Here is a 13913-nt window from a genome sequence, read left to right on the forward strand (position 1 = left end):
GATTAAGCAGACATGACATGGGATCGACTTGTGGTGGTGAACTCTGGTTAGATGATAATAGAAAGACTTCCTCTCAGGTACTAATTGATTACTAATGTATATATGTGTTTTCTTTCATTATCTATATACATGAACACTGACCTACCTAATCTACCCTTTTCCCTTTGGCAGATGTCTTATTCATCTGAGCCCTTGCTTCCGGTTGTCCTTTGATGCACAGGGATGTTCTATCGTGATTGGTGCTGATGCTTGATGATGGATGTCATATTCGGCGCAATGGCACGTATGCTAATTTTTTTTAGAGCTTGTTTTCTATTCGTTTGGTTTAAATACTCTTGTTTTGGTGATAATGAAGCCATTTTTACTTATGCTGTCTTTTTAAAAGGGGAGAATGTGTTAAAAGGTTCAGTTTTGGTACTAGCTGCTGCTGCTCTATAGACATAGATTTATTTATTTAGTCATTTGAGATATCACAGATTTGAAATGAGATTCCAATATGATTTCACACCAATAATGTTTGGTGTGATGACGTGGGCCAAGCAGTACGTTGCATTTCCATTGAGGATATAATTTACAAAAGAAGATTTGCGGTCATTCTTAATTTATAAACATAAACAAAGCTAAACCCTTGTTGTCAGGCTCCAAAATGACTTCCGTTGAGAATCTTGAGATGCTGATCCCATTTCACAGCTTTTAAACAATTCCCAAAACTCTGCCTTTTTTTTCTTCTTTTAAGCATGAGACTCTGCTTGATGGACATGTGTTACTCGTCGAGCCAGAAAAATAAGCCTTATGAAAAGATGCATCGGCATTAGTAATTATTTTAAGGGCATCTGATGGTGGAGATTTCCAGTGACAGTTTTCGGACTTCAGGTGGCTAATACGGAAAGTATGAGATGCATAGATTAATGATTTCCTTGGCCATTTGGGTGCACACGCTGAAAACTACTAGGCATCTAAATTTCTACGTACTCTAGAGGGAGTATATCCGCAATAGCATGAATTAATACCGGGATAAGAAGAATCGATAGAAGAATCCCAATTACGTGTTGAATTGTTATTATTTCTAACTTGTATTCCAAATTGTGTTATTTCTAAGTTTAGTATACGTGTGATCCAAGAATATTTGGAGGCTACGTATGCATATGTATGAATAGTTAATACATTATATTGTAATCTTTACCGGTTGATCAATAAAATTCTCTATATTGGAGATCAAAGTTTGTGTTGCTATCAAGAGCAGGTACAATCCTTGGGCACTTTTACATTTTGTTCAATACCTAGAGATATATTTTCTCTAAATCCTTGTTACCCAAAACCTAGAGATATACTTTCTCTAAACCCTAATCATCAACGATCTCAATATCCAGGGATATATTTCTCTGATCTTATTTTACCTACAACCTAAACAAAACCTTAGAAAACTTAGGAGGTACAATGGGTGGTGACGAAGGTACGTCAGAACCAACGTTCTCACTGAATACAATTGGTGGTATGCAGACATACGAACCAACACCAACATCAATTCCATATGGAATACAACTGAATGATACCAACTTTTCTCTATGGTCTTAAATGGTGATCATGTTTGTTGCTAAAAAAGGAAAAAGAGGATATCTTACCGGTGATGCTGCAAAACCTGCTGAATAAGACGTAGATAAGTATGATAAGTGGATCATGGAAGATGCTACTGTCAAGGGTTGGCTGATTGGTGCAATGAACCTGATTTAATGAATCTTTTTGTTCGTTTGCCTACTGCAAAGGATGTTTGGGATGTTGTATTTTAAACATATTATGAAGGAGCTGATAAGTCTATTCTCTATGACTTAACTCGGAAAGCTATGTCAACTAAACATACTTGTAGATCAATTTCTAACCTTTTCTCTGAGTTAAAATCAATCTGGCAAGAGTTTGATTATAGAAAACCTATTACCTTTACACAACCAGAGGTGATCAAGAAACGAAAGGAAGAAATTGATGAAGAAAGAGTATATGTATTTCTTGTTGCGCTTGATGATACTTATGATTCAGTTCGAGGAGAAATACTTCGTACTGATCCATTACCCAAGCTAGAAGCTGCATTTACTATACTGAGGCGAGAAGAACAAAGATGCAGTATTATGTTAACTCAAGGGGTTGATTCTCAAATTGTTATATCTGTCAGGAGGATTGAGAAAAGATCTGAATACAAAAATATCTCAGCCGAATAATAGTGGGAGATGTGTTCATTGTGGGAATACAAAAAATCTTTCTGAAAATTGTTTTGAAAAAATTGGTTATCCAGATTGGTGGGATGATTACCAAAAGCGTATAAAGGCTGGGAAAGGGAAAGTTAAGGGTAAGGTAGCTACCTGTACAACTGTTATTCCTACAACAACAACAACAACAGAGTCTGAACGACTTAATATTTTTCTTACATCTCTTGATGATAATTCTAAAAAGGATAATGGTTGGATTTTTGATTCTGGTGCTACTAATCATATGACCTTTGATATGTCTATATTAAGGGACAAAACTATTTCAACTTGTTCTGGTGTTACAAATGCTAATGGTATAACATATCATATTACTAGAGAAGGAAGAGTTGATCTAACAAACTCTTTACCTCTAAAACATACCTTATTAATTCTTTCTCTTTCAAATAATCTCATGTCAGTATCTCAAGTAACTTCTCAGTTAAAGTGTTTAGTATTGATATATCCTGATTTTTGTTTTCTTCAGGATCTCAGCAGTGGGGAAACAATTGGCAGGGGTACTAAAAGAGAGGGGTTATACTATGTGGACGATGTGCGTGAAGGAAGGTCTTTGTCAGCTAAAATAATATCTCATACACATACAAATGAAATTTGGTTAAATCATCGTATACTAGGACATGTTTCTTTTGGATATTTGGAGCATTTATATCCAAATTTATTTACTTCTTGCAAACCATCTTCAGTGTGAAACTTGCATTTTAGCAAAGAGCCATCGGCTACTTATCCTGATAGTTTTAATAAAAGATTTGTTCCGTTTTCTTTGGTACATTCTGATGTTTGGGGTCCCTCAAAGATTATTTCTTCTTCTGGTAATATATGGTTTGTTTTATTTATCGATGATTTTACTCGCATGACTTGGCTCTATATGATGAAGAATAAAAGTGATGTGCCAGACTGTTTTCGTAATTTTCACAAGATAGTCCAGACACAATACTCTGGAAATCTAAAGGTTCTACGAAGTGATAGAGGTGGATAATATATTAATCGCACCTTAAAAGGTTATTTTGCGAAGCATGGTCTTGTTCATGAAACTACTTGTCCATATACACCTCAACAGAATGGAGTTGCAGAAAGCAAAAGTAGACAATTGCCGGAGATTACCGGGGGTAGTTTGATAAGAGCATATATGAAACCAAATTTTTGGGAAGAAGCTCTTATTAACACTGTTTTTCTTCTTAATCGTGTTCCTACACGAGTTCTGAAGTTTCAGACACCAGTAGATAAACTTGCGTCATTTGTGACTCTTCCATCTAATCTTACACTTCCACCACGAATAATTGGTTGTGTAGCTTATGTACACATACAAAAACATTTACGTTCGAAACTTGATCCTCGTGCTCTTAAATGTGTCTTTGTTGGATACAATCAATTTCAAAAGGGATACAAATGTTATCATCCTCCAACAAGAAGAACGTATGTCACCATGGATATGACTTTCTCTGAACATGAGATGTATTTTGCTTCCGCTGAATTTAATACTTCTCACTTGGGAGAGAGTGTAAAAGGAGATGTTAATTGAATGGAAATATTTTCAGATGATTGTGATTTCATGGTTGAATCTACAAAAGCTAAAGAGGTTTTATCTAATAGTGATGATAAAGAAGAAGATGGTCAACAGTTTGTTGAAGAAGGAGATTTGCCAGTCGGTAATGTTGTTGCAGAAAATACAAATGTACTCCTGCAGCTGAGGTAAGTAGTGATATTACTACTACTACTAACACTAATACTGAAAATTGTGAAGTTGTTGAGAATAACCGGTATCAACTACCACTAAGAAGCAATCGTGGTGTACCAGCAGAAAGATATTCTCCGGAACCTATAAATAAGGTTAAATATACTATTGCAAATTACATGTCAACTCATTCAATCCTAAATGGGCTACTGCTATGCTTGAAAAAATGCGATCTCTTATGAAAAATAAGACATGGAAGAAAGTTATACTACCAGAAGGAAAGAAGCCAGTTGGTTGCAGATGAGTATTCACCGTGAAGATTAATCCTGATGGTTCTATTGGCAGGTATAAGGAAAGACTTGTTGCAAAAGGGTTTACTCAAACTTATGGTATAGATTATCATGATACTTTTGCTCCAGTTGCAAAAATGAATACTGTCCGTGTATTGTTGTCTATAACATCAAATTTGGGATGGCCACTACAACAATATGATGTATTGTTGTCGATGCTTTTTTACATGGAGACTTAGAGGAAAAAGTTTATATGTCTTTAATTACCACCAGGATTTGGTAACTCAGATCCTAATGTTGTATGTAGATTGAATAAAGCCTTGTATGGCTTGAAGCAATTACCACGTTCTTGGTTTGGAAGATTCCGAAAGGAAATGATTAAGTTTGGGTATAAACAAAGTAATGTCGATCATACTTTGTTCTTAAAGAAGTGTGGCAATAAATTAACAACACTCATTATTTATGTTGATGATATGGTATGTAACTGGTAATGATGCTAATGAGATGTTAAACTTGAAGACATACTTGTCTTCAGAGTTTGAAATGAAAGATCCGGGAGCTCTCAAATATTTATTGGGAATTGAAGTTGTTCGATCTGATCAACGTATTTTCTTATCTCAACAGGAATATGTACTTGATTTACTCAAGGAAACAGGTACGCTTGGTTGTCAACCTATTAGTTCTCTTATTGAGCAAAATCATAAAGTAGATGAGGTTTCTGATCAAGTACCAACAGATAAAGGGCGATATCAAAGATTAGTAGGGCGTTTGATATATCTCTCCCATACTAGACCTGATATTGCTTACGCAGTAAGTGTTGTTAGTAGATTTATGCATAATCCTGGTAAACAACATATGGATGCTGTTATAATTATACTCAGGTATCTCAAGTCTGCACCTGGAAGAGGTTTGATGTTTTCAAAACATGGAAATATGGATATTTCTGGGTATAATGATTCAGATTGGGGTGGAAAAGGAGATACAAGAAGATCAACTACTGGTTATTTTACACTTGTTGGAGATAACCTTGTTACTTGGAAAAGCAAGAAACAGAAAGTTGTTTCTTTGTCTAGTGCTGAGGCTGAATCTAGAGCCATGGTTAAAGGAATTTGTGATTTACTATGGCTTAAACAGCTTATGGGGGAGCTTGGAGTATTCACCAATTGTCCAATGAAGTTATTTGTGATAATCAGTCAACGATTAAGATTGCACAAAATCCTGTGCAACATGATAGAACTAAGCATGTTGAGATTGATCGAAACTTCGTCTATGAGAAGCTAGAGGATAAAATTATTGCAGTACCGTTTTGTCGTTCTTCAGATCAACTGGCAGATGTGTTAACTAAGGCAGTATCAAACAAATCATTTTGTAATTCTATTGTCAAGCTGGGCATGTGTGATATCTATGCGCCATCTTGAGGGGGAGTGTTGAATTGTCTTTACTTGTAACTTGTATTCCAAGTTGTGTTACTTCTAATTTTAGTATACATGTGACCCAAGAATAGTTGGAGGCTACGTATTCATATGTATAAATAGTTAATACATTGTATTGTAATCTTTATCGGTTGATCAATAGAATTCTCTATATTGGATACCAAAGTTTGTATGTACGGATCCAAGTGTGTATATTGTTGTAGTTGTTGAAATTAAGACTTCTTGTTTACACATTCTAAAACCAAGCTCAGTGTCGTGTTCAACAAACACCCCTGGTTGCACTTGTTTGATTGGGAAAATATTTATACCCGTAGGAATTACCAATGAACTGCTTTTTGGGGACTACTCAAAAAATGAGGGGGACTAGTCTTAAGTTTTTGGGGTGGATATTGGTAGTAATTTTCAGTCACCCCTTATCTGATTTTTTTAATACCTACTTTACCCTTGATGATTAACTTAGTTAGTGTGATGATTAATTAGTTTTAGTGTAATGATTAATAACTGATTAGTTAGTGATTAGTGAGTTATTAATAGGATTTTTTTTGTTATAAACATTATTTTGAGAGAGAATAAGAAGAAGAAAGAAGAAGAAGAAGAAGAAGAAGAAGAAGAAGAAGAAGAAGAAGGAGGAGGAGGAAATAGGAAGAAGAAGAAGAAGGAAATAGGAAGAAGAAGATGGGTGAACCCAAAAAATAGTTTTTTGAGTTTAGTAATTATGATATGAGTGATTCCTGTGATGATACCTCAGAATCAGAATCAGAACCCCCTTTACCTCCTAGTATATTTGTCAATACTTATAATGATCCAAATATGAGTTATTTGTTAGATGATGAAAACTTTTTTCCCCAAACTCAAGCAAACGAACCAAATGATGGGTTTTGTCAGCCACAACCTGAAGATGAAGCTATGGGTACTCAGGTATGTCTCATATTTAGTTAATGTAGCTTGAATTATGCAAATATTTGGCCAAACTGAAAATCTCAGAAACAAGATTCGGTTAGGTCAACCTAGTTCGGTTATCTAGTCTGAAGAAAAGGTAACCGAACCTTTCTGAATGTGTAGTTCGGTTACTAAATTTAGCAGACGCAGGTAACCGAACTACACTTTAGTGGAGGTTTTTGAGAGTTCGGTTATGTTTTTCCAGAAAATATAACCGAACTATTTTTATAGAGTTTACAGTTCATAGTTCAGTTTAGTCGTTTTAAGTACTTATTTTATCGAACTTTTTGTTCGGCAAGATCGCAAAATAATTTTAAAGGGAGTAGATAACCGAACCTTAATTTCGGTTTAGTCGAGTTTTTCATTTTCATGGCCGAACTTTACCATAGAAAATATAAATATTGAGTTCGGTAAGGCCCCAAAATCCTTTATGGTTGCGAGGTAACCGAACTTCTTGTTCGGCAAGGTCGATAAAATTTTTTACATTGCCAAAATTATAACGGTTTCTTGTTTGTGGTACTGACGTTGTGCTATTAACTGTAGGTTCCATGTGATCCAATAGAACCAATGGAAAATCAACCTTCCCCAGTTGGTATTTTGTACGATGACACATCTCATCACTACATGAATGACTTGGTATTCAAATATCCGGAGAGGCAAAGTGTTGGGCTAGACAACATGCACAAAAAGACATGTGCATATTAGTATTGAATGGGAGAGAAAGCAAAACTCGCTTTGAAATGGTTTGTGAGAGAAGTGGTGATCTCGATAAAAGCCACAAGAGGAAGGGTTATGTTTATAAAGAAAAGACAAATAGGAAGAATAAAACTTTCTCAAAGAAGATTAAATGCCCATTTAAGCTTGCATTAAATTACAACGAATATTTGGGTGGATGGGTTCTCTATAGGGTTATGCAAGGTTGTCATAATCATCCTCGTCCGGAGCATTTTGAAGGATATTTCATGGCGGCAAAGCTAACTCCTAAAGACATGGACAAGGTAGCTAAAATGAGGACAATGGGTATTTCACCGGTTTAAATGCTCCAAATACTAAAGGAGGATAACAAGGATAAACACTCATCTTTGTCCACAATTTACAATGTAACTGAGATAATTAGAAGGAAAGAATGGAGAGATAGACAAGTAATGCAACAATTGTTTTTTTTTGGCCCAAGAGAAAAACTACGCGGTTCAAAAGGATGTGGATTCGGAAGGAGAGATAACAAAACTCTTTATCGCGTATCCGACGAGTGTTCAATTAGCTCAATGCTGTCATGAAGTTCTAATAATGGATTGCACTTATAAGACGAACAAGTACGAGATGCCATTATTGAATATTGTTGGGCGTACTTCGACGAAGTCACCGTTTACCGTGGCGTTTTGTTTCTTAAGAGATGAGCAAGAACCTAGTTATATTTTGGCACTACAACAAGTTAAGGCAATCTTCCGAGGTGATGATATTCCCGGGGTTATAGTAACCGAAAATAAAGTCGCGTTGATGAATGCAATAGAGGTAGTGTTCCCATTAGCACATAATATGCTTTATACGTTCCATATATGGTGTAATTTGATTCATAGATGCAAGCCAATAATTTTTCCATCCAAGAAAAAAGGATATCAAGAGATTAAGAAGCTACTGCAAGATACAAGAGCGGATGCAAAAAGAAAGTTGATAAACAATACAAACTCAATTTCGATAAATGGTTTGCTTTCAACGGTAAATGGGAGGCATTGTGTTGGTCTCTTATCGAGGAAGAGTATTATCTAAATCTTGCGTAGTTTATCTCCCATTGGGATACTCCCGATTAACCCGATGTTGTATCGTATATTCTTCTCCAATGGTTAGAACCGCCCAAAGAGAGGTTTGTTTATGCCTATACCAACCAATATAAACACTTGGGAAATCAAGCTACAAGTTTGATAGAGTCACTCACCACCGGTTGAAGAAGAATCTCTTTGGATGTGTTGATAATTTCGTAACCGCGTGGAATGATAAGGAAAATTACTTCAAGCGCGACATTGATATAATTAAGGAGAAGTTCCAAAAAAGACTTATATTCAAAATGACCGGAAAATATGCTAATCACTCAATGCTAAAGGGAATACATTACAACGTGTCTCGGCAATGTATGAAGTTGTTGGTTATAGAAGTCGAGTTAATTGATAAGTGGGAAACCAAGCGGGATGAGGTATGTGTTTGTAACATGAAGAAGTCTATGGGACTCCCTTGTCGCTATATGATCATCAACTACGAGCATGGCGCAATCCATTTAAGCGATATTGATCAATTTTGGAAGAATCTAAGTTTCATCCCTCCTCCAAAAGGAGAAGAAGCCGGTGATAAAGAAATGGGGAGAACCGTACTAGAGATGTATCGAGGCATGAACATACTCCATAAACAAATCTTTTGGGATGATATGAGTACAATCATATATCCACAAACTGCGGAGAATGTTTATGAACCGTCAAAAGGCAAAAGCAAAGGTAGGCCAAGCAAAAAAGAAACTAAAAAACAACTAAGAGAATATGCAAAGGTGTTAGGTAAGAAGAAAAGTGAGAAAACCGCAAATATTAGAGATCCTTGTGCCCATGAGTACACCACGACAAGTTACTTGGAGAACGCAAAGAAACGGGGTAGGAGTATTGAGGAGAAAGGCAAAACAAGTGAGCGAGATTTGAAGAAAAAAGGTCTGATGTGTCCATCACAACCAAGCCAACCATATTCCGGCGACGTGAAGCTTAAGTCTCCAATTTTCCCCATCCAACCATCTTCCGACGACGTGAAGCTTAAGGCTCCAAATAAAGACTATTTAAATGAGCTACCTCTATACATTAGAAAATACGTTATATCCACCGACGACGTTCTTCCGGATGGTAATTGTGGTTTTCATGTTATCAATCAATAACTTGGGCCTTTCATCAAAGGTGCGAAGCGAAATAATGGGTGTGAAATCACTCATATAAGGCAAAGGTTGTTGTCCAAACTAAAGGAGAATCCGGCCTTTTACAAGACAATGTTGTGCAATGGGGAGGGTAGTATCAAATGAGCAATTTGTTAGGTATCAACTTTTTCTACATGGGGCCATCCGATGACATCGGATTATTGGATGAGAATGCCTATATGTGGACACTTAATCGCCGAGGCATTCAATTGTGTGGTTCATTATTTCTCAAAATATGCTAGTTTCATCTTCACCCCGAAAACAACCGTATGTGTCGAGAAACTCAAACGAAGGATATGTGTGATGGCATTGATTAACTACAACCACTTTATAGGCCTCCGGTTAAAACCCGATTTTCCATTGCCTCCAATATGTGGAACCTCTTATTGGCCTGCATTTAATCCGGATAGAATGTTGGGTTGGTGTATCATGTATGAGCCTAACATGGAGATGTGGAATGCTTTGAAGCAGCCGGAAGAAATTGTACATGAAGGTCAATTTCACTTGAGGATGATTAAATTACACATGTAATGGAACTAAGTATACTTATCAATGAAATACTATGTTTTTTGAAGAGTGGCATTAATTATTGAGTTAATGTTAGTATTTTATGGAGTTGACAGATAATAGTTAGGTTGGAACATATTATTATCGAGATTTCCGAAGTCATGTTCGGTTAGCTGCCCAAATATTTCAGGTAGCCGAACACCTGTTTCTTTGGCACTTTTGTTTTTGCAGTACAGTTCGGCAACCTGGTAAAATTCACCAGGTAACTAAACATTGAGTTCGTTTAGGTTGATGAATATTACCAGGTTGCCGAACTTTTTGGTTCAAAACCCTAACATCATTAACTGTTGAATTTGACATTGACCCAACGGCTAATTTTGATTTCTACCCCGTTATTAATCACTCAGTGACTATTTAAAAAAAAAAAAATTATCCATTGAGTATTTATCATCTCACTCACCTATTTCTATAAAAGGAAACATGTCCCTTTCAAAATCTCTATCTCACACACCTATCCCTTTCAAGTTATTCTCTTATGTTTTTTATTTTCATCCATCTCTTTCAAACATCATAAATGGATCCTCCCTTCAATAATGATGAAGATGTCGCTATTGTTATATCGTGGATTACGGTTACGAAGCACGATTAAGATAGAGCGTGCTTTAACTTTATTGACCATGACAGGAGCCAATATATGTACCTTAACATGGATCAAACATCCGATGAATGGTGGAATCGTATATATAAGATTTTTGAGGCATTGGGCGGAAATATCCATAGGAGGACACAAAAAATCATGAAAACTAGATTCGAGGATGTATTTAAGGAATGTGAGTCTGTGATGGATGAGATTAAAGCCATAATTGATCGTTACTCCCGGGCAGTGGGTACTGAAAGAGTACGTATATGAAACTAATTATCCATATGAGCAATAATTATTTTGGTTAATTTTTTGCTAATAATGCCAACTTATAATTGATTCATCTGTTGCAGTGGTGTGCGGCTGTCCGTGCATATGAAACCAAGTATGACAAAGGGTTTTTGCATTCCGATCCTATAGGCTCCTGGAAGAAAGCACCTTTCCATTTGAATTATATGAATAAGTGTTTCTAAGAAAATTTGAATTTAGTAAGTTTTGTTATTTCTTTTTTTTTCATTCCTACTCTACATTAGATGTTTGTTTGTTTTGGATTTAATGAAATGAAATTCTTGGATATTTTTCAACTTCTAAATTTGAGTTCACAAATATAAGTTCGATTAGGAACTTAGATTACATGACAATGCCGAACTGTACGAGACAGAAATTTGGTTAGGAAACGAAGTTACAGGACAATGCCGAACTCTTACATGACAGGAGTTCAATTAGGAAACTAAATTACAGGACAATGCCGAACTTTTACAGGACTTTCCAAAATAAAATTACATGGCATTTAATATCCGAAACGCGTTATGAAAAAGTTTTTAAGGAGGCGGAAATGATATTCATATTTGAAATCCTTTCTCTTCCATCTTCGCCATTCTTTTTTTGATGTTAAAAAAAAATGATTTCGTCGAATGTTTCACCTCTAAGTTGATACCGCCTTACAATACGAAATAAAGCTATAAATTCCACAACTATATCTCTAATTTTTCCAAATCGAATGAACAAAGCTATATGATCACGGTTATAAGGGTTTGTTATGTCGGAGCATAATTTCTCATGAATTTTCCCCCAATAACTTTGACTCATAATACCATTCATTCTTCGTTCTTCAGCCCTCTTTGGATAGTATAATATGTAGTTTCTGCAAAGAGAAAGATCTTCATCTAGAGTAAATTTAGGACTAGTAGCTTCCATTTTTAGGAGATTTTGAAACAAAATGTTAACTATGAGACACATATATATACCACTTAGGTGTATAACGGCTATAAAATTAGCCGTTACTTGATATTACATTCTAATTTCAAAATTATGTACTATATTTGTGTCAGATAAAGTACATTTAAATTTCAAAATTAGAAGTTCGGTTAGGAAACAAAAACTTGCGACCAAATCGAAACCCTTAGTTCGGTTACATGATAAATACATGTGGTAACCGAACTTTGTTTTGAAGGCTCACAGACAAACTGAACATATATGTGATACACAAAACACTCCAAAACAAACGTAAGAGTTGGTTTCTGTGATTTCTGCATCAAGAAAATGACTTTTCCAACATGTAAAATAGCAAAATTTTGAGTCTCCAGAGAATACTTCGGTTACCTAAGAAATTATGCTTTGGTAACCGAACTGTGAAGTTCGGTAACCGCGCGAACATTTTTGTGAAGTCTCACAGACAAATTGAACATGTATATGATACAAAAAAAACACTCCAAAACAAACCTAAGAGTTGGTTTCTGTGATTTGTGCATCAAGAGAATGACTTTTCCAACATGTGCAATAGCAAAATTTTGAGTCTCCAGAGAATAGTTCGGTTACCTAAGAAATTATGCTTTGGTAACCGAACAGTGAAGTTCGGTTGCATGGTAAAATATGTGGTAATCGAACCTTTTTGTGAAGGCTCACAGACAAATTGAACATGTATATGATACACAAACCACTCCAAAACAAACCTAAGAGTGGAGTTCTGTGATTTATGCATCAAGAGAATAACTTTTTCAACTTGTGCAATAGCAAAATTTTGAGTCTCCAGAGAAGAGTTCGGTGACCTATCATATCATACTGTGGTAACCGAACTAATATCTTTAGCCTTTATGGATGAAGTGCATCAGCCAACAGACAAGTTAGGTAACCAGTGAAAATGTTGTGAAGTAACTGAACTTTGTCTTCGGAAATCTGGTAGGATTTAGCAGGTTGCCAAAAAATCAGTTCGGTTAGTTGTGTAAAAATTACAGGTTTCCGAAAAACATCCTGTACTCCAAATTTTAGGCTTATTAAATTGAAAAACACAAATCCAATTAAAATTGAAAACACAAATAAGGTTCTAAAACAAATATAAAAGTGTTATACATACCACACTACGAAATCCTTAAGTAATTGTTTAAAAAACACAAACACACGAAATTAAACCATACGAAATCCATAACTAAGATGTTTTTTGAAATTAAACCATACGAAATCACTAACGACCACTAAGACGATCCCTTTTACCACCACCTTGTTTACCACGAGTTTTAGGTCGAACTTCCTCATCACTTGGGGTATCATATCCTCGACCGGTTTCCTCCACAACGTGACTTGAACCTTGTCCTTGTTGTCGACCCCTTTTACCACTTCTTTGTTTACCACGAGTTTTAGGTCGAACTTCCTCATCACTTGGGGTTTCATCTCCTCCACCGGTTTCCTCCACAGCGCGATTTGAACCTTCTCCTTGTTGTCGACCCCTCTTCAATTTCTTAGACCTACTTGGATACACCATTTTTTTATTTATAAGACTCTTCCACTGCCTGTAGTAGTCAGTTTGTTCCTTAGTCAACATCGGCTCTCCATTACGGATTTTAGCCATCCATTTCTTCAACAATTTCGTATCCTTCAACACCTAATTCCAATTTTAAGCACAAGTAAATATACTTTCAATACTTTTAAACAACCCAAAAGTATAAGAGAAAGAAATTTTATTACCACATTATCCCATAACGTTTTTGCTTCTTCTCCAAAAATAGGCATCTCCTTCTGAGCTCTCTTAGCCTCCCTCTCCTTTGCCTTCGCCTTCGCCACATCAGTCTTAGCTTGTTGTTCTTTATTTATCACAAAAGGATGACTAATTTCTTCATAAAACTCCATATAATCATCATCACATGCATTTACATCTCCTTCACAAGGTACACAATCACCTAAAGGTAAGTGGTAGTTAGTAAGTGCATTCCAATGTGCTACAGTAGGAGTTGGTTCATGTT

The 13913-nt window shown here is 35.8% G+C and overlaps 1 protein-coding gene across 1 annotated transcript; it reads left to right on the top strand.

Moving 5' to 3' along the window:
- The first annotated feature begins 1841 nt into the window (after positions 1 to 1841).
- On the top strand, positions 1842 to 3774 carry LOC113318507. The gene is made up of 5 exons (XM_026566679.1): positions 1842 to 2115; positions 2285 to 2664; positions 2722 to 2801; positions 2958 to 3018; positions 3313 to 3774. The coding sequence occupies exons 1-5, from the start codon at positions 1842 to 1844 to the stop codon at positions 3772 to 3774; spliced, it is 1257 nt and encodes a 418-aa protein (XP_026422464.1).
- The last annotated feature ends 10139 nt before the right edge of the window (positions 3775 to 13913 follow it).

Source organism: Papaver somniferum, chromosome 10, assembly GCF_003573695.1.
Source record: "Papaver somniferum cultivar HN1 chromosome 10, ASM357369v1, whole genome shotgun sequence".
Taxonomy (NCBI): domain Eukaryota; kingdom Viridiplantae; phylum Streptophyta; class Magnoliopsida; order Ranunculales; family Papaveraceae; genus Papaver; species Papaver somniferum.